We start from the raw sequence: 19,401 nt of genomic DNA, 5'->3' as shown, positions 1-19,401 counted from the left end.
TTTTGCAGATCAATTGTACATATATCAGAGGTGTGCATATTGCTAGGATTTTGATTTCCGATTATTTATAAAAAAAATACCAGCATTTGAACTTAGTCATTTTTTGGCAAATTATTGCATATAGGGAACCCTCATTGTACGGATAACTCCTCCTACAGTTCTCAAGATAGGAAGTTGTTCTTTTGCAGATCAATTGTACATATATCAGAGGTGTGCATATTGCTAGGATTTTGATTTCCGATAATTTATGAAAAAAATGCCAGCTTTTGAACTTAGTCATTTTTTGGCAAAATGTTGCATATACATGTAGGGTACTCCATTTCACTGGATAAGGGTTGACATGGATTATGGATACAGTTTACATAAAAGAAAACCCGGTTTGCTGTCACATTGACAGCTTTTCACTTGTTTGGCTTACTTTAATGATTTGTTTTCACTGAACATCATCGTTTATATAGTCTATTATATAAATTAGATAGCACACAGTAGAGAAATTGAAGAGACCTAAACCTCAAAGGTCTGGAAATATTTTAAAAGAACTGAAGATTCAAAAAACTTGTGCATATTGCTAGGATTTTGATTTCCGATTATTTATAAAAAAAATACCAGCATTTGAACTTAGTCATTTTTTGGCAAATTATTGCATATAGGGAACCCTCATTGTACGGATAACTCCTCCTACAGTTCTCAAGATAGGAAGTTGTTCTTTTGCAGATCAATTGTACATATATCAGAGGTGTGCATATTGCTAGGATTTTGATTTCCGATAATTTATCGAAAAAATACCAGCTTTTGAACTTAGTCATTTTTTGGCAAAATGTTGCATATAGGGTACCCTCATTGTACGGATAACTCCTCCTACAGTTTTCAAGATAGGAAGTTGTTCTTTTGCAGATCAATTGTACATATATCAGAGGTGTGCATATTGCTAGGATTTTGATTTCCGATTATTTATAAAAAAAATACCAGCATTTGAACTTAGTCATTTTTTGGCAAATTATTGCATATAGGGAACCCTCATTGTACGGATAACTCCTCCTACAGTTCTCAAGATAGGAAGTTGTTCTTTTGCAGATCAATTGTACATACCGTATTTTTCGGGGCATATGCCGATGTGGGGCATAGGCCGAATTGCTCATTTTCAGACAAAATTCAGGAAAAATCCATAGACTAGCCGAATTGGGGGATAGGCCGATTTTTAATCGATGATTACGATGGTGAAAGTATGACCGCTGCATGATGAAGGAATTTAAGTTGTCGTATTAAGTATATACTTTCAGAATATCGATGTAGAAAGTCAAAAGAGTAATTAAAGTTATTAAATTTGCTTAACATATATATTTTAAACATTTAAAAAAAATATAATTGTGTTTTCTGGCTGTTTGGTCTCTTCCGTATTTGTCGGTGTATATCGTTAGGTATCGTAATTTTACATAATGTAAATTTAATTGCAACACAAACCTCCGTGGTACTGTCTGATAGAACTAAGTATAATATTGTACCAAATCTTTTATATTTTATTAAAACCTTACTGCTCAATTTCATTTAATCAAGTAATACTTTGAAAGCTACTTGTGGAATGAGAGTACCAAACCCCCGGATGTTTACATCAGAGAAAAGTTATAGAACGTTGTAATAAGGAAAGAATGGGTAGGTATTAGGCGATTGGCTGAATTCAGGTATGTGACAATTCTCATTTTGTAGTAAAATTATTAGTTTTTAAAATAAATGATGGAATGGGGGAATATTTTAAAGAATATAGCAACACTAGGAAAAATTGTAGGGGTGGGGGTTGATTTTTTTTGTAGAGTGACATTTACTGCCGATCGCTGTAAGTTGTAAACAACTGCAAATTAGACCTATAAACGCCACGGGACCCTATATTTTTTTGTCATTTCCTGAAAGGTCTTGAATTGAAGTTTCAAATGATACCAAAGATTTGACTGAAACTATTATAGTAAAGTACTGAGAGGTCATAACATTTGTATGGAGTTCTATGGGAAAATAATTGGTAGGCTTTTCCCTATTGTAGATCGGGGAATGGCGTCCATTAGCTCAACACGTGGTTTCATATTCAAATAGAGTTATCCCCCGTAATCGCATGAATGAGAAAACGAAATACTACACATAAAATATTTCATTTGTGTTCTTTTCCGTTAATAAATTGAATAGTGACTTGCCGTTATGCAAAGAAGTTGTAATATTAAAAACACAATTAATGCGGTGAGGTGTAAGGGTGTACACTACGTGCCCCCAGGCTGTGTTTTAGTCACGGGTTTCACACCTTTGTATATACACACGAAACCAGAATACCGTTATTTCATCCAACAGAAAATTAACTGTAAAAACACAAAGCATTGATTTATTCTTCACCCAAGACCAGTGATTTCCACGAACGCAGACATGAAGAAATTCACAAAAGTTCCGTCATATTTCATTCTACCCGGTTTCGTTTTTTTTTTTTTTACTACGCATTAATAGTTTCCAGGGTTCATACGTGAACGTGGGGGAAAAAATTCTTTTGATTGGGGTTGTAAAGAAATACCTCGTACAGTACTGTACATTTTATTACTCGCAATGTCATTACAAAAATTATCAACGGAACAACAACAGAGACGTATATACTTACGGGCTAGATGTTATATCTATGCATCTGCAACTATCGAACAATAGTTCAAACGGACAAAAAAAAACAACCCTGATGATAAACTGCTAAAAACAGTGGATTTTAAATTTGACTGTTTAATTTTTTCAACTTTGAGCCTACGATTAGCTGATCCCGGGGGATAAGCCGATGCTCGCGCATTGGAGAAAAAAAATACCGGCCTATGCCCCGAAAAATACGGTATATCAGAGGTGTGCATATTGCTAGGATTTTGATTTCCGATAATTTATGAAAAAAATACCAGCTTTTGAACTTAGTCATTTTTTGGCAAAATGTTGCATATACATGTAGGGTACTCCATTTCACTGGATAAGGGTTGACATGGATTATGGATACAGTTTACATAAAAGAAAACCCGGTTTGCTGTCACATTGACAGCTTTTCACTTGTTTGGCTTACTTTAATGATTTGTTTTCACTGAACATCATCGTTTATATAGTCTATTATATAAATTAGATAGCACACAGTAGAGAAATTGAAGAGACCTAAACCTCAAAGGTCTGGAAATATTTTAAAAGAACTGAAGATTCAAAAAACTTGTGCATATTGCTAGGATTTTGATTTCCGATTATTTATAAAAAAAATACCAGCATTTGAACTTAGTCATTTTTTGGAAAATTATTGCATATAGGGAACCCTCATTGTACGGATAACTCCTCCTACAGTTCTCAAGATAGGAATTTGTTCTTTTGCAGATCAATTGTACATATATCAGAGGTGTGCATATTGCTAGGATTTTGATTTCCGATAATTTATCGAAAAAATACCAGCTTTTGAACTTAGTCATTTTTTGGCAAAATGTTGCATATAGGGTACCCTCATTGTACAGATAAATCCTCCTATAGTTCTCAAGATAGGAAGTTGTTCTTTTGCAGATTAATTGTACATATATCAGAGGTGTGCATATTGCTAGGATTTTGATTTCTGATAATTTATGAAAAAAATACCAGCTTTTGAACTTAGTCTTTTTTTGGCAAAATATTGCATATAGGGTACCCTCACTGTACGGATAAATCCTCCTACAGTTCTCAAGATAGGAAGTTGTTCTTTTGCAGATCAATTGTACATATATCAGAGGTGTGCATATTGCTAGGATTTTGATTTCCGATAATTTATGAAAAAAATACCAGCTTTTGAACTTAGTCATTTTTTGGCAAAATGTTGCATATACATGTAGGGTACTCCATTTCACTGGATAAGGGTTGACATGGATTATGGATACAGTTTACATAAAAGAAAACCCGGTTTGCTGTCACATTGACAGCTTTTCACTTGTTTGGCTTACTTTAATGATTTGTTTTCACTGAACATCATCGTTTATATAGTCTATTATATAAATTAGATAGCACACAGTAGAGAAATTGAAGAGACCTAAACCTCAAAGGTCTGGAAATATTTTAAAAGAACTGAAGATTCAAAAAACTTAAAATATCAGCTTTGCGAGTAAACATATTTAGAAGCTTATTCCATATGGGGGGAACGACAAACATGTTAAATCACATTTTTCTTAAACATAAGGAGGAATTTCTACAAAAGTGACCAAGTTTTTACAGTTATCAATGTACTTTTTCATATTTATTTACACTCTTACCGAGTACCAGGGTACTCAATCGGAAAAACGTCCGAGTAACCGAGTACTAAAAATTGACCAATTTGACATCCCTAGCTATAAATATAAGGAATCGTTAACAGAAAAACGATTTTCTGATTTGTATATGTGTCAACTGTAACAAAGTCAGAGTGAAATTTCCCCATTTTACCACAGATTTTAATTTTTACGGACATGTCCAATTCGTAAAAAAATAACACGTAAAAATTCAAATCGCCCTATTTTATGACAAATTCGTAAAAAATTACAGCAGTGAAAATTACCTGTTATACGGTATGTACTACATACTGCAACACAATGAAGATATTGTTTCATCATTTTAAGCTCACCTGAGCTGAAAGCTCAAGTGAGCTTTTCTGATCACATATTGTCTGTCATCCATCCGTCTCTGTCTGTCTGTCCGTCTGTCCATAAACTTTTCACATTTTCGACATCCTCTCAAGAACCAAAAGGCCAATTCAAACTAAACTTGGCACAAAGCATTCTTAGGCAAAGGGGATTCAAAGTTGTGAAAATAAAGGACCACACCCTTTTTAAAGGGGAGATAATTAGGAATTATTGAAAAATGTGAAGAAATTTTCAAAAATCTTTGCCGCAAAAACGTATTGGCAAGGAAAGCTGAAACATAAATAAAAGCATCATCAGCTAATGTAGATTTAATGTTGTGAAAATCATGACCCAGGAATATATTGAGAAATTCCTAAAAATCTCCTTCTCAGAAACTAATCAGCCAGGAAAGCTGAAACTTGGATGTCGACATCCTCAGGTAGTGTAGATTCAAACTTGTTAAGCCATGAACCTCCAGGGGTAGTGTGGGGCCACAATGGGGGGGGGGGGGGGGTCGACTTTTTACCAAGGAGTACCTTTAAAATCTACTTCTCAGAAACTAAACAGTAAATTTGAAACTTGTGTGGAAGCATCCTCAGGTAGTTCAAACGTAAATTTAGATCATTGAAACAACAAAGGCACTTACTGTTTATCAAAGGATTGTGTAGAGAAAAAATTTCAGAATCTTTTTGTAAAAGTTTTACTCTAGTAAACTGTCCAGATATTCTGAACAGATAAAGCTGATTTGATCACATAGTTGTGGCTATTGTTGCTGAGGTGAGTGATGTAGCCCATGGGCCTCTTGTTTTCTCTTTTAGTGGCAGAAGCATTGAAACAACAGAAAGATTGGATTTTTAGTAAACTATCTCCTTCATTGACACAATGGTATAAACAGGTAATAAAATTTACTTTGAGTTCCTAGATATCAGTAATCATGCATATTTGAATTCCTTGGTATCAGTAGTTTACTAAACGTTTATACGATGAATAAAAGACTGTTTTATACATGAAATATGAAGTAATTTTATTGATAGAAATTTAAACTTCTGTGCCTCAAAAGGACACTAGCAGTAAAATGCTTTTGATGGGTCCTGTTTATGGTGTACATTAACTACAATATTTTAAAGCAAGCTCTGAAAAAATATCATTTGACTAAAGATATTAATCAAACATTGAATGTCTGATACTATGCAAGAATGGATTAACACCCACCAGAAATCTCACCGATTTATGGAAAATTTGGTCACTGTATTAAACATTGATGGTAAGCAACTAAAATCTTGTGACCAGTAATATCCTGTTGCTTTATCACTAAATCAGAGACATTCAAGTATCTGTTTTGTAAATTATAAATTACTGTATAGTCCTTGATTATTAAACTTGAGGAATTGATATCTGCCTTTTGTCACTAGAAGCACCCCTCACAATTTTAAAATCTGGATATTATATTTTGCTGACTGTTGTGAACTGTATGAAATAATAATGAAAGTATGGCTTTTGCAATTAATAATTTTTTTCCTTGTAATTTGATAGAAAATGACACATTCTTAGAAATACATACTGTCTCACATAGAAATACAGAATCAGCAGAATGTGATTTACCTGTTACAGACATAGCAGACCAAATTTAATTCATGATTCTGAACAGAGATTCTCCTAACTAAAGATATCCAGTAGTTTTTAAAGCATATGCACTTTTTAGCTCACCTGAGCTGAAAGTTCAAGTGAGCTATTCTGATCACATTTTGTCTGTTGTCTGTCTGTCTGTTTGTGTGTAACCTTTTCACATTTTCAACATCTTCTCAAGAACCACTGGGCCAATTTCAACCAAATTTAGCACAAAGAATTCTTAAGCTAAAAGGATTCAAAGTTGTGAAAATTAAGGACCATGCCTTTTTACAAGGGGAGATAGTTAGGAATTATTGAAAATTTTCAAAAAAAATTTCAATAATCTTTAAGAACCATAAGGCTAGGAAAGCTGAAACTTGTGTGGAAGCATCCTCAGGTAGTGTAGATTCAAAGTTGTGAAAATCATGACCCTTGGGGGTAGGGTTGGGCCACAATGGGGGTCAAATTTTTACATAGGAATATATTGAGTAAATCTTTAAAATCTTCTTTTTCTCAAGAACCATTCCAGGAGAGCTTGAACTTGTGTGGAAGCATCGTCAGGTAGTGAAAATTGAAGTTTATTTAAATCATGATTCACGGGGGAAGGATGGGGGAGGGAGGAGGAGGACAAATTTTACATAGGAATATATAAAGAAATATCTTTACAGCTTTCTCAAAAAAAAAATTTCCCAAGAAAAGCTGTAACTTTAGTGAAAGCAATTTCAGATAGTGCAGATTCAAATTTGTTCAAATCAAAATCTTTAGGAGTGTATGGGGCCACATTGGGGATCCAGTTGTACAAAAGAAAACATTTTAATTATTCCCCAAAACTGAAATGTTATTATATATACTTCTACTAATATGCGAGCATTTTTATATATTGCTGATTCTTCAAAATTGTTTAAACTTTGGACCTTGACAATTATTGGACCTCACAAGGGGTTTAGAGTTTGATGTAGGTTTAAATCCTGTATATAAACAATTGTTAAGGGTCTTTTTGAGAACTGCAATGCTGAATATGATATGACTATAGAATCATCCTGTTAGAAAAGAGACTTGATTATAAATATCTAGGGGGAAACAGATTTTTCTAAATACAGGATCTACATGTAGATGTATTATTTAAGTATTGAATCCTTATTTTTTGAAAGATATAGTCTCAGAACTGCAATGGTGTGTGCATATAAATTGAATAACGCGTGTTAGCACGTTATGAAAATTTGTTTGCACACACCGTTGCAGTTATGAGACTATATCTTTCAAAAATTAAGGATTTAATGCTTATATTTACGTTTTTTTACCTTCATGCCTTGTACGCAAATGCGAATTATACCTCAAAATTACTGTATTATCCTATGGGTAAATTCAAATTAATGGAAGAGCCACAGTAACAGCCACAAGCGTGATCTTTGATTTTCGTTTGTGACGTTGCACTTAACAGCGTTCAACGTTTGTGACGTCACAATTAAAACTCGTGATTTAACCTTTTAGTACCCTGTCTGTGTTATGGTGCTATATCTGCAGTACCTTTACATGCAAAATATACGTGGATGTAAATATACCACATTGTCCAGATATTTTGTATTATAACTCTACGAAGCTGATTTTATCATGCATATTGTTGCTCAGGTGAGGGATGTGGCCCATGGGCCTCTTGTTTTATGTATTGATATAAAATCTGAATTAATTAAGGCACTGACAAGTTTCTCATAACTAAAGGTATTCTAATCAGTAGTTTAGAAGCAAATAAACTTATCTGTATTTGAAATGAAATGAAAGATTTTCTTTACAGTGTTTAGTAACTCTGGAGCCTCTGGAGGTGTTAGAACAAATAAAGTTTGTGATGGACTCCCAGGAAGTCAACTGGCAAACAGTTCTGTCTTTCCTCTCCACAGCTGTAGTATGCGTGCCTCAGTTTTCAGATCTTGTTCAAGGTAATCATTTGACAGAGAAAATTGATTACTTTCTCCTAGAGTTAAACTTGTCCAAACCAGATAAGGTTGGTTTTTCACGTGTGGAGGAAATTCAATTATCATATACTTTGTGTTCACAACATAAACAATGTGTACCTTTGTACTAATTATAAATGCAAAAATATTTTCATTGGTTGTAATTTGGTTATTATATGTTGTTGAACATTGTAATTGTTGTTTATGCAAAGTTCTGACTTATTTTCTATGCTTATTTTGCATCATTGATGAACTTAATTTATTTTCTGTGCTAGAGAAAATTGCAGTGGAAAGGAATGAATCTAAAAATGCCCAATAATTATGCAGCAAGCGGTTCAATTGAATTGCAATCACAAGTGTAAAAAAATGACTCGATTACTTGAAATAGTTCATTTACATTTTAAGCAGGTCTCGATTAGAGTGACATTATAACCTGTAGTTTGCAGAAAAAATCCGGTTTGCACAACATTTTTCAAAGGTGTAATAAGATGGAAATGGTCAGGGATAAATGATTTTGCAGAATTGGATAACAAGCCAGAATGCATAATATCTGATTTTGAAATGAAAAACAAAGAATGCTGAATAAAAATGCCATGAAGGAATTGTTTAAAAAATTCAGACATTTAAAACCCAAGCTTGAGTCTGGTGTTTTACTAGTACAACATGCTGAAACATGTTACTAAACCTCTAAAACAAACTGTACCATTCCGTGCAAGAAACGAACCGTACCGTTCACAAAATGTACTGTTCACATAGCGAACCATAGCCTTCACAAAACGAACCGTACCGTTCACAAAGCGAACTGTACCATTCACAAAACAAACCGTTATGTGCAAAAAGTGTGCAAGATAAATTATGCAAGACCCGCCCCAAACAGCTAAAAAAAAGTGTACCGTACCGTGCAGTAAGCGTGCAACTTCTATATACGGCTTATTGACTTAGTGACTTTCAATGAATACAGACGGAGATTATTGCTGAGAGAGAGAGAGAGAGAGAGAGAGAGAGAACTTGTGTGTTAATTATAATACTTAAATCAAATTTTTATCACTGAACTTTATCATTTTGCTTTAGGTTTCTATAGTAGACTTCTATCATATGCTATGGCATTTTGAACGGGATTTTATTTCAGGACTCCATGTGCTTCACCTGTCAATCAGTTAAAGTATAACAGTACAGATCACACCATGTACCGCATGCTACTTGGCTCCTCTTAAATAGCTAGAAGAAAATTATCGAATGCAAACTTTTTAGTTTTATGTTTTCTTATACCCTTTAATATTCAAAAGAGTGTTTCTATTTGAAATTATTCAACATTAATTTCTTTCCTACTTCATGAATTAACTCATGTACTGGCGATCAGAGTCGCATTGTCTTGCAGTCGTATATTTTTGGTTACTAGATGAATTATTAATATATTATCACTTTTAACATTCATTTGTTGATTACCGGGACACTTGTCCAACTAAATGATAAATAACGCTATTAAAAGCTATCGACTTATTGTTTTCATCCAGTTGTGTACATATCGTAAGAAATATGTTACATTTTGATGTTTAGTTTAACAGAATAAAAAAGTAATAGTCATATGTAGACTATACACAGGGTGTTATTTCAGGTAAGAGAAGCGATGACGGGTTAATGCAGGTGTAAACTGTGTATACGAACAAACACAGAAAATCTTAGAATCAATATTTGAATGAATAAAATCCATCTTGAAAAACTTTATAATAGTTGATTTCAAGATCTCTAAACTGACATTCATTGTTTATCTTATCATAAATAGCGTGTATTTTTACATCGTCTATTAACCAGGAGAATTTGATCGGCAACAGTACTAGAATGCAATGAAGAATGATCATAAGATTTATGAATAAAGAAATAAAAAGATGCTTGTAAAAATAAAACTAGCCATAAATCAGGACAATGATGAATGGAAATAAAATGTCCGAATAAAGTCAGGGCATATTTTCATTGCAATTTTAAATGGATTAGAAAAATTGAATGACTTCAATACAAGTACACGTATAAAAGTAAAAACTTAGATGCTTGATAGAATTATCGACAGAGTGCTGAATTAACAAAAATATATTGGATTAAAGTCCAAAAATTATTTAAAACTATCGTAATAATTACATTTATCTAAAATTAAATATGAATTATAAGAGACTAATCAAAATTAAACTACCCTCCGCTTACGGGTTTTTTATGAGTACATGTTTCACGCAACGTATCAAAAACGAGGGAACGAATGGAAGTTCTGATTTTATTAAGACATTTGTAAAAAATCATATAATTTAAGAAAAAACGCTTGTCATAATTACCACCTTGCGGAAGTCAATCGGGCAGATATGAAACAAAATTATATCGAGAAAAAATCAAAGCATTCAGGCCATGTCTACCTCATTAATAAAGCATGCAAAGCGTTCACAAAGCATGTAGCTATTTTTAGCAAAGCGTAATGTGGAAGAAGCGAACCATACCGTTCACAAAGCCAACCGTACTGTTCAAAAAGCATACCGAACAGACCCGTGCAGCTGGTGTAGTAGCACATTTCAGGCTTTGTATTTTTTTTTTAAAAATCGACCCCATCTATATATAGTGAAAAACTTTTGCCCATGATTTGATTAGAAAGAATCTTGCATTAGATGCAGTTGTTGGCTGTTAATACTCCCTGAAAAGGAGTAAAAAGTCCCCAATGTGAAAGGGTTAATGAATCAAATGGAAAGGGTTAATTAATCAAGTGGAAAGGGGTAATGAATAGTGGAAAGGGTTAATGAATCAAGTGGAAAGGTTAAATGAATTAAGTGATAACATACTGAATGACTTTTTTCAGATTACATAGTCAGCTTGCTGAATGAGGGATTAGTGAGCTGTAACTTAGAGAACCTTGTGATTGCATTCTTGTTTGCCAGACAGGGTTGTTATGAAGGACCACGTGTGTTTTCTTCCTATCCAGACTGGTTTCAGGTACTTTTGCTAGATAGAAGAAAACAACCATATCTTTAATATATATGGGTCTTTTGATAGTGAAATGTTGAGCCAATTCATTCAAATATACTAGCTTAGTGTAATGTGATATATAAGTGAAAAAAAATCCTGAATTTTGATAAGAATGTTATGATCATCATGAATGAGAAAGGTTATCTTTAGAAATGTTACCTGTACATATGATATTTTATCATTGCAAGACTTGACCCTATTGTTGTTATAGTACAATATGACAGTCAGGAAAGTATTAGACAGTTTTTGTTAAGAAAGTTTTTTATACACATGCAAATGAAGTTTATTATACCCCTGCAAACAAAGTTTAGGGGGGTATATTGGTTGCACTTTGTCTGTCTGTAGACACAGTTTTGTCCCCCCTATAGAATTTTTTAGGGGGCAGGTTGGGGCCACAATGGGGGTCGAATTTTTACATAGGAATATCTATAGTAAATCTTTAAAAATATTCTTCTCAGAAATCAATCAGGAGGAAAGCTGAAACTTGTGTGAAAGTATCCTCAGGTAATGTTGATTCAAAGTTGTGAAAATTATAACCCCCAGGGGTAGGTTGGGGGCACAATGGGGAGTTGAAGTTTTACATAGGAATATATAGACTGAGTTAATCTTTAAAAATCTTCTTCTCAGAAACCAATCAGCAAGAAAAGCTGAAACTTATGTGGAAGCATCCTCAGGTAGTGCAGATTCAAAGTTGTTAAAATCTCGAACCCCTTTAAAAATCTTCTAGGAAACTAATCAGCCAGGTGATTCTTTATAAGAGTTTAGTTTTTGGCCACTGGATGATTTTTCGGCCTCACAAGGGGTTCAGAGTTTGATGTAGGGTTACATCCCATATTTTGGATCTTTTTGAGAACTGCAATGCTCAACATATGTGATGTGACTAAAAAATCATCCTGTTAGAAAAGGGCTAATGATTATAAACATAAGAATACCCATTGGAAAATATTGATTTTATTTATACAGGATCTACATGTATTATTGTACATTGTCCAGATAGTTTGTATTATGACTCATTTTATCATACGTATTGTTTATCATTGTTTATACAGAGTGTATTTTCTGAGGCTAGTTCAACTCCAGCAGCTAACAGGAAGACCTTTGCATGTCTAATGAAGTTTCTGACAGATATGGTGCCATTTGAGTCTTCGTCTCATCTAAAAGTATTATTTTTGTTTAACTTTGTAATGAATCACTGATCAATGACGCAATAAGGGCTCCTTGATTATAGCAAACTGTTCGCTGTGGCATAAACACCCATGCAGAGTTTAAGGAATGATTACAAAATTAATTTTTAAGAAATTTAACCAACCTATTTGTTTGGATGTGTCCATATAAACATTTCCTTGTTTGCCACAGTAATGATTAATATTACTTTATCAGTTCCCTACTGGTAAAACCAGATAGTGGGGGGGGGGGGGGGGGGGAGTGCTATAGTCTATATTGCTGTCAGGTATTCAAACACTTGTGTTTCTTTATTCTGAGAAACTACAAATCATGTTTGAATTTTGTTTAGATTAATCAGCAGATAATTAAGCAATTAAATTTATACAAGTTGTTCTTTTTTTAAAATTGGGTTTACAGTTATAAAACTAAACTTTCATGGAATTTTTTTTGAAACCTATTTAACACATAAAATGACACGCCTTTCAGAATTGGAGGTGTTTGTAGTGGACATGTATGTCATATGCAGTACTGTAAGAATGCTTGTTGTTTAATTTGCTAACAACCCTCTCCATCTCTCTCCCTCTCTAAATAATGGGTTTAAAAAAAAAAAAAATCAGAATCAACTTTTTTAACGGTTGCATGGTGAGAAATAATGCTGGTAAAGGATGGTCTAATAAGCTTATTCTTCATAAATATAGCATACAAGCATGTACATGATAAACAAATTAGTCATGTTTTACAAGCATGACTGCATCCTGTTCACAGTATCTAGAAGAGTACATTCATTACCGTATATCATCAAATATTATTTTGCGTGGCAAGTAAATTCCTGTAAGTATTTGATTTACGCACATTTTTATAATCTGAATCCTACAGGAATTTCGTGAAAACCTGATATCAATCATGATGTATAAGTAATCGAAATAGTTATGAGAAATTGTATGGATCCAAGCAAAATTGAACTCTACTCTCCTTCAACCAGACTCTCAGCTGTATCCGTTAATCTCCGAATAGCAAGAGAGACTCTATGCTTGTCGGAGATTTAAGGAGACAGCCGAGCGTCTGGTTGAACGAGACTATATTGAAATCTGGCATAGGAATACATAAAATGTACGACTTCAAAGAATATCTAAATTGTTTGTACCATTAAAAATCTGACTATTTACAAGGTATCTATAAGTGAGTTTCCTTGAAGAACAATGCTTAAGAACTCATTACATCAGATTTATTGATTAGAACTAAATGTTGTCAGCAGTGTTGATTTGTGCTTAGGTCCAAACACTGTTTCACTTTCGGTTTGCCTGAGTAACTGCATAGGACATACCTGTTAACCCTCCCGCATTGCGCGGGAGACTCCCGCAAAACGGCCTAAAAATATAAGATCTCCCGCATCCAACCTATCTCCTGCGCGGAAGACAAATTTCTCCCGCAATCGTATTTGTCTTCCCCATACCCCCCCCCCTTCCCAATTCTGAATCTTTACATGCGAATTCAACAACCACTGCGGGTTTTTCTCTGATTTTGAGCTCAAAAAGCTGCTGTGTAGCTTGAATATATCAAAATCCATCCAAGTACTGTCTACTGTGATCATAGTATGACATGTTAAAGCCCAGTTTACTTTTTACGATTACTTCCGGTTTTGACTTAAATTATTTCGTTTTTAGTTATGCATAGGCCTTATAAAAAAATAAGTGAAAGCTTAAAACATCTTGATTTTACTCTGTAACACCAAAGAAAAACAATAACAGCCAGTGGTGTCACTTAACAGGTTCACAGGTAAAGCACCCAAGCCACGGGCAGTGAGTCGTGACTAATTCTGTCTGGCAATCACGGTCGGTGAAAATCAAAGTGAGTTTGAAACACTGAGTGTTTATACAAGCTACCGATAAAAAAGCATTTCACAAGAGTTTTTAAAGTTTATAGTACCGGTACTATGAATTACAGGGATGCTATAGACATTACAACAGAGATCATTGTTAAATGATACTGGAGAAATACATGATGTTTTGTGAATTAAATTCTATCCTATATATAAGGCAAAAAATAATTTCAATAAATATTATTTTCTGGTATTTTCTTCACTGGGTTTCACTGCAAATTCAAAATAGGCAAAATAATTTTTCTGTGTTTACCCTAAATGTCAGCATGCAGTGATGGTTCAATACTGAACAATAAGAGGACTTAATATAAAAAGTGGCACTACTCACTTCTTGTATTGTACCATGTAAACAAAATAATAGTTTTCTGAACATATACAGCAACACAAGTTGTAATTGCACACTGGTAGTCATAGAAATAATAAAATTTAAAATGATTGCAAATGCATTAATTACAATGGTAAAATAAGTTATCTAACAGTATTTGTAATATATATTTACATTTCACGTGAAAACACGTCGTTTACACAAAATCTCCCCCTTAGCCAAGTTGGTAAGGGGGAGATTCTCCCACATAGCAGCTTTGAAAGGTTAACAGGTATGATAGGAGAGTTGATTAAAATCAACTCCCAAAAATGGCATTTTCATTATGAAAGGTGATTAAAAAAATTGATATAAAGGCTTTGCTATTTATTGTTTTGGAATTTCCATAATTTCAACAGGAACAAGACGATAATTGATGCAAAAATCATTGAAAAAAAGTTGTTTTGAATTCCTTTTTATATGAACAGTTCATTTTTATTTGAAACACAAATTTCCAATCAAAATTAACTTTGAATTGAATGATTAAAAAATCATTTACAACTACACATGGGTTGTAAATCAAAAACACTATAAACTCTGAAAAGAAAATATAGAATACATGTGTGAGATTTAAAATAAAAGGTTGTAGTTTGTAGGGTGTACTACAAGAGGAACATATATACAGAATAAACATGCATCCAAAATGTCATAAGTACACATACATAGCCATGCATGAAGAAGGTTGTTCAGAGGCATATTCAACAGAGCGAGCGCTCACTAAAATTTGTGTTGCAGGTATAGGGAATTTTGGCGAGCACTCGTGAGCGCTAGCTCTGTTGAACAAGCCTCAGAAGGAATATCATAGTACAAGTTTTAGTAGAAAGTTATTATCTTGTATATCATATTTTCTGCAAATGTTTGACAATCTAAGAGATGAATAAAAGATTTTTGTTTTGAAAGTCTTAATTTTGAAATGTGTTTTCTTACTTCAAAGGCTCACATTGTAAGACCACCATTTGTTCCTTTAAAATGTAGAGAGCTCCTTACTGACTACATTCTACTTGCAAAAACCAGACTGGCTGATCTGAAGGTATTTGATTTTTACCTTCTGATATATTTCTATGTTGGTTACTGGTTTCGTTATTAGCCATAGAAATTCTTTGGAATTGACAGTTGTTAAATTCTTTTGTTAAATATGATTTTAGCAGCCTTTAGATGGAGCACTAGAAGAAGATCAAGATATAGAAAGTCGGAAAAAGGTATTTTTAATGGGGTTAGCGTAAACGCTGAACACTTAATGACATGTAACTAAGACTTTACACAACCTGGAAGCGTCATCAAGGCACTACTTTTGATCAAAGTATTGAAAGTAATGAAAGTCAATCTTTAATGTTTTAAATTGTACACATTTTTGGAACAAAATGACAAATCCACATTTTCATTTATGATTCTAATATAGTGGTTCTTCTTTTTAATGATCGATATAAGTATTTACAGAGTATTGTCCCAGTTTTAAGAAAACACATACACTGGTATTACAGGAAGGGAAGGAAAATAATGTAGATGTTAAATGTGAGTGGAATTGTCATAGAGCAGGGCAATTTTGACTTTAGCCTTTCCTATGTAGGGACCAGGTTAAAGAATTGTTTAAGAACTTTGTCTGATTTTATTTTTTGTCAAATGGGCATGTTTTGAAACTATCTGTTGCATCTGATTGTGCAAAGTCTGTTTCGAATCAAATAAAAGAAAGAACCATATGTATTTGTTGACATATTGCATTTTTAAAAACCATATAATGTATAACAGATGAATGAGCAAATAGAAGATGACATACAAAAGGCAGTGGTTTTGTATCAGTCAAGTAAAAAGATTCCATCATCTATTATGGAAGCCAGGTAAATTTGTTTTATTTTTTTGAACAATCCTAATTTTTTCATCATTTAAAAACATGTATGGGTAAGTAAATGGCATTCTGGAACATGCTCTAAATTCCTAGAACAAAAGAAAAATCCAATAAGATTTAATTAAGGGCAAAAATAAACTTGCAATAATAAAACATGTTCTACAGATGGAAAAATATACAATCTCATTCAAATATGCTGTCAACGAGATTTGCTATATCACAAACTTATGCATGTAGATCTTACAGTTGCTACTATAAAAGTGGTTATTTGTGCGTGGTAGAAATTTACACTAGTTACGCGGTAAGCTTAAAACCGCAGAAAATACCCCCGTACGTATGGTAAAAAAATCAAAACTTTAGTGTGGTAAGTTGCGCATGAGCGTATTTAATACCCAAGCGTATTGTTTAACTATAGAAAACATAACCACCAGCGCAAATAACCACTTTGACAGTATATGAAATGATAGTTACTTACACTGAGGCACTTAATTAGTGCAAATGTAATTAATGTACATAAAGTTAGACCTTTGTTATGAATGCTTGATATCATAGAGGAATATCACTGGAAATTATATGTCTGAGAGCTTGATATATAGCTTAAATTGGCAATATTTGTGTTTCCTTTTGGCCATTTGATTTACTGTATTTACATGCATGCTTATATTACATAAAATGTTGTTTTCATTCCAGCATATTCAGAAAGCCATACTATGTTGGTAAATTTTTACCAGTATTACTGAAACCAAGAGCTGTAAGTTATTTCCTTTTCATCTCACTTACTGTAGACATAAAAATATAGTGCAACCCTGTTGTAAATATTTCTTTGATCAATTTTTTTTTTCAAATGCTGTAATGTTTTTCTTCAAGCTTCCAGACATTCCAGACTTAAGGATGAAATTTATTGATGCCCTGAAACAGTTAGTATATGTACTGTTTGTTATTTTTAAAAAAATTGATCAGGGCAAAAAAAAAACAACCCATTAATCCAAAAACTTCAAAATATAATGCCACAAATAGATATTTTTAAAATAGTTTTATTATTGCAAGATCTCAAAATTGCAGTGAGTTTAATCAATGTAGCAGCATTTGCTCTGATGTGTAACTTTTTGACAAACTGGCATCCATCTGACATATTTATTGAATTTCTGTTGATATACTGAGTAAGTCTTCATTTGAAGCAACTAAGTCCTTTATATGTTGATTTCTGTTAAACAGGGTTGACAAGATTCCTTCCACACTGTACACTAATTACTTGAAGGCATGCAAAGCAGAATCAGCAAGGCTCTTAGAAGGTAATTGGTCTCATCTAAGTCTCTCTGATTTGGATTGAAGACTATTACCTAGCTGTGTGGTCACCTCATAAAGTCAATATCTGTGGTGGACGAGGTGGACAGGCTTGAATGCTGAATCTGAGCCATAGGTTTCTGATGCTGGAGGAGGTTAAGGTTTTTAGAGCAGGTTAAAGTGTTTGGAGCAAGTGCCCTCTGATGATTATATCTTAGTTATTACTGGTCCTAACTTAACCAAACTTGCATGGATGGTGCATCTTATGATACTGATGCACTTGACAGGCATGAATGCTGGATCTGAGCCATAGGTTTTGGATGCTGGGGGAGGTTAAGGTTTTTGGAGCTGGTTAAAGTTTTTGGAGCAGGTGTCCTCTGATGATTATATCTTAGTTATTACTGGTCCTAACTTCACCAAACTAGCATGACTGGTGCATCTTATGATACTGATCACCTGACAGGCATGAATACTGAGTCTGAGGCATAGGCTTTAGATGCTGGGGGAGGTTAAGGTTTTAATAGCTGGTTTAAGTTTATGACGCAGGTGACCTCTGATGATTATGTCTCAATTATTACTAGTTCTAACTTACCAAACTTGCATGGATGGTGCATCTTATGATACTGATGCACCTGACAGGCCATATGTTTCATATGCTGGATGATGTTTTGATTTTTGGAACAGGTCACATGTTTTATAGATAATAGTACTATTTCAAACTTGCATAGTATATGAATAAATCATAGAGGTAGCTTCAGATGCAGAGCCTGATCTCCATTATCAAGGATGCTAAAAATCTCTTACCTCACCCAAACCTGCTTGATAGATGTGTTTGTTGTTTTAAAAATGATATAACATGATTCGTATGATATAGTATTGCATGATATGATACACTTTTGTTTTATATGATACAATATTATATCATATAATATTGTAAAAAGTTATATGAAATGATATTGTATTATATTTTTGTACAATGATATTGTATCATGATATTGTTATGTATAATATTTGTATATTATGATACAATATTGCATAATATGATATTGTAAATTATATGATATTTTACTATTTCACATAATATCGTATCATATAATATGATGCAATGTTGTATCAAATTATATTGTATCATATGATACAAAATCATAATAATATTGGTCAAATATGACAAAATATCATGAAATACAATTTCATGCTATATTATACAAAATAAAATCATATGTTACATTTTTGGGATGTATTTTGATATGATATTTATTATATAATTCTATATTGTATCATATATATATTATAATATGTGATCAAATACAATTATGTTTGACATGATACAGTGTCATATCATATGTTAAAATATCATATTGCATCATAATTTATTACAATATTATATTGTATTATAAAGTATGTATTGTAAGTATCATAGGATGCAATATCGTATTATATGTTATAGCATTGATAAACATTGTATCTTAAAATACCATATGAAATTAACATATAATTATCATATAAAAATTTAACATATGATATATGGTATTTTGTCAAAACAGTATCCATGAATTTCCAAGATCATTAACTATGAATCATATAATATGATAATGGTCGTCTCATACAGGTGATGCCTCATCTTTGTTAGCTTGTGAGCTGGCGGGTGGCTGCCAAAAGGATACCTCTATTGTATGGATAACTCCTCCTACAGTTTTCAAGATAGGAAGTTG

General features: G+C 33.1%; 1 protein-coding gene across 1 annotated transcript in view; it reads left to right on the top strand.

Annotated features, from left to right (window-relative positions):
* The window catches only part of LOC128186711 (Fanconi anemia group A protein-like), a 78,315-nt gene that overhangs the window by 14,317 nt on the left and 44,597 nt on the right, over window positions 1-19,401 (top strand). The window contains exons 11-20 of the mRNA XM_052856568.1: window positions 5,420-5,496; window positions 8,002-8,143; window positions 10,992-11,125; window positions 12,208-12,318; window positions 15,497-15,592; window positions 15,708-15,761; window positions 16,309-16,397; window positions 17,096-17,156; window positions 17,273-17,322; window positions 17,621-17,697. Of these exons, the coding sequence (XP_052712528.1) occupies window positions 5,420-5,496; window positions 8,002-8,143; window positions 10,992-11,125; window positions 12,208-12,318; window positions 15,497-15,592; window positions 15,708-15,761; window positions 16,309-16,397; window positions 17,096-17,156; window positions 17,273-17,322; window positions 17,621-17,697 (891 nt within the window). The remainder of the gene's footprint in view (window positions 1-5,419; window positions 5,497-8,001; window positions 8,144-10,991; window positions 11,126-12,207; window positions 12,319-15,496; window positions 15,593-15,707; window positions 15,762-16,308; window positions 16,398-17,095; window positions 17,157-17,272; window positions 17,323-17,620; window positions 17,698-19,401) is intronic.

The sequence above is a fragment of the Crassostrea angulata genome, chromosome 6 (assembly GCF_025612915.1).
Source record: "Crassostrea angulata isolate pt1a10 chromosome 6, ASM2561291v2, whole genome shotgun sequence".
In the NCBI taxonomy this organism is placed as follows: Eukaryota; Metazoa; Mollusca; class Bivalvia; order Ostreida; family Ostreidae; genus Magallana; species Magallana angulata.
The sequence above is the reverse complement of the archived record's forward strand: the minus strand, read 5'-3'. Positions and strand labels throughout refer to the sequence as shown.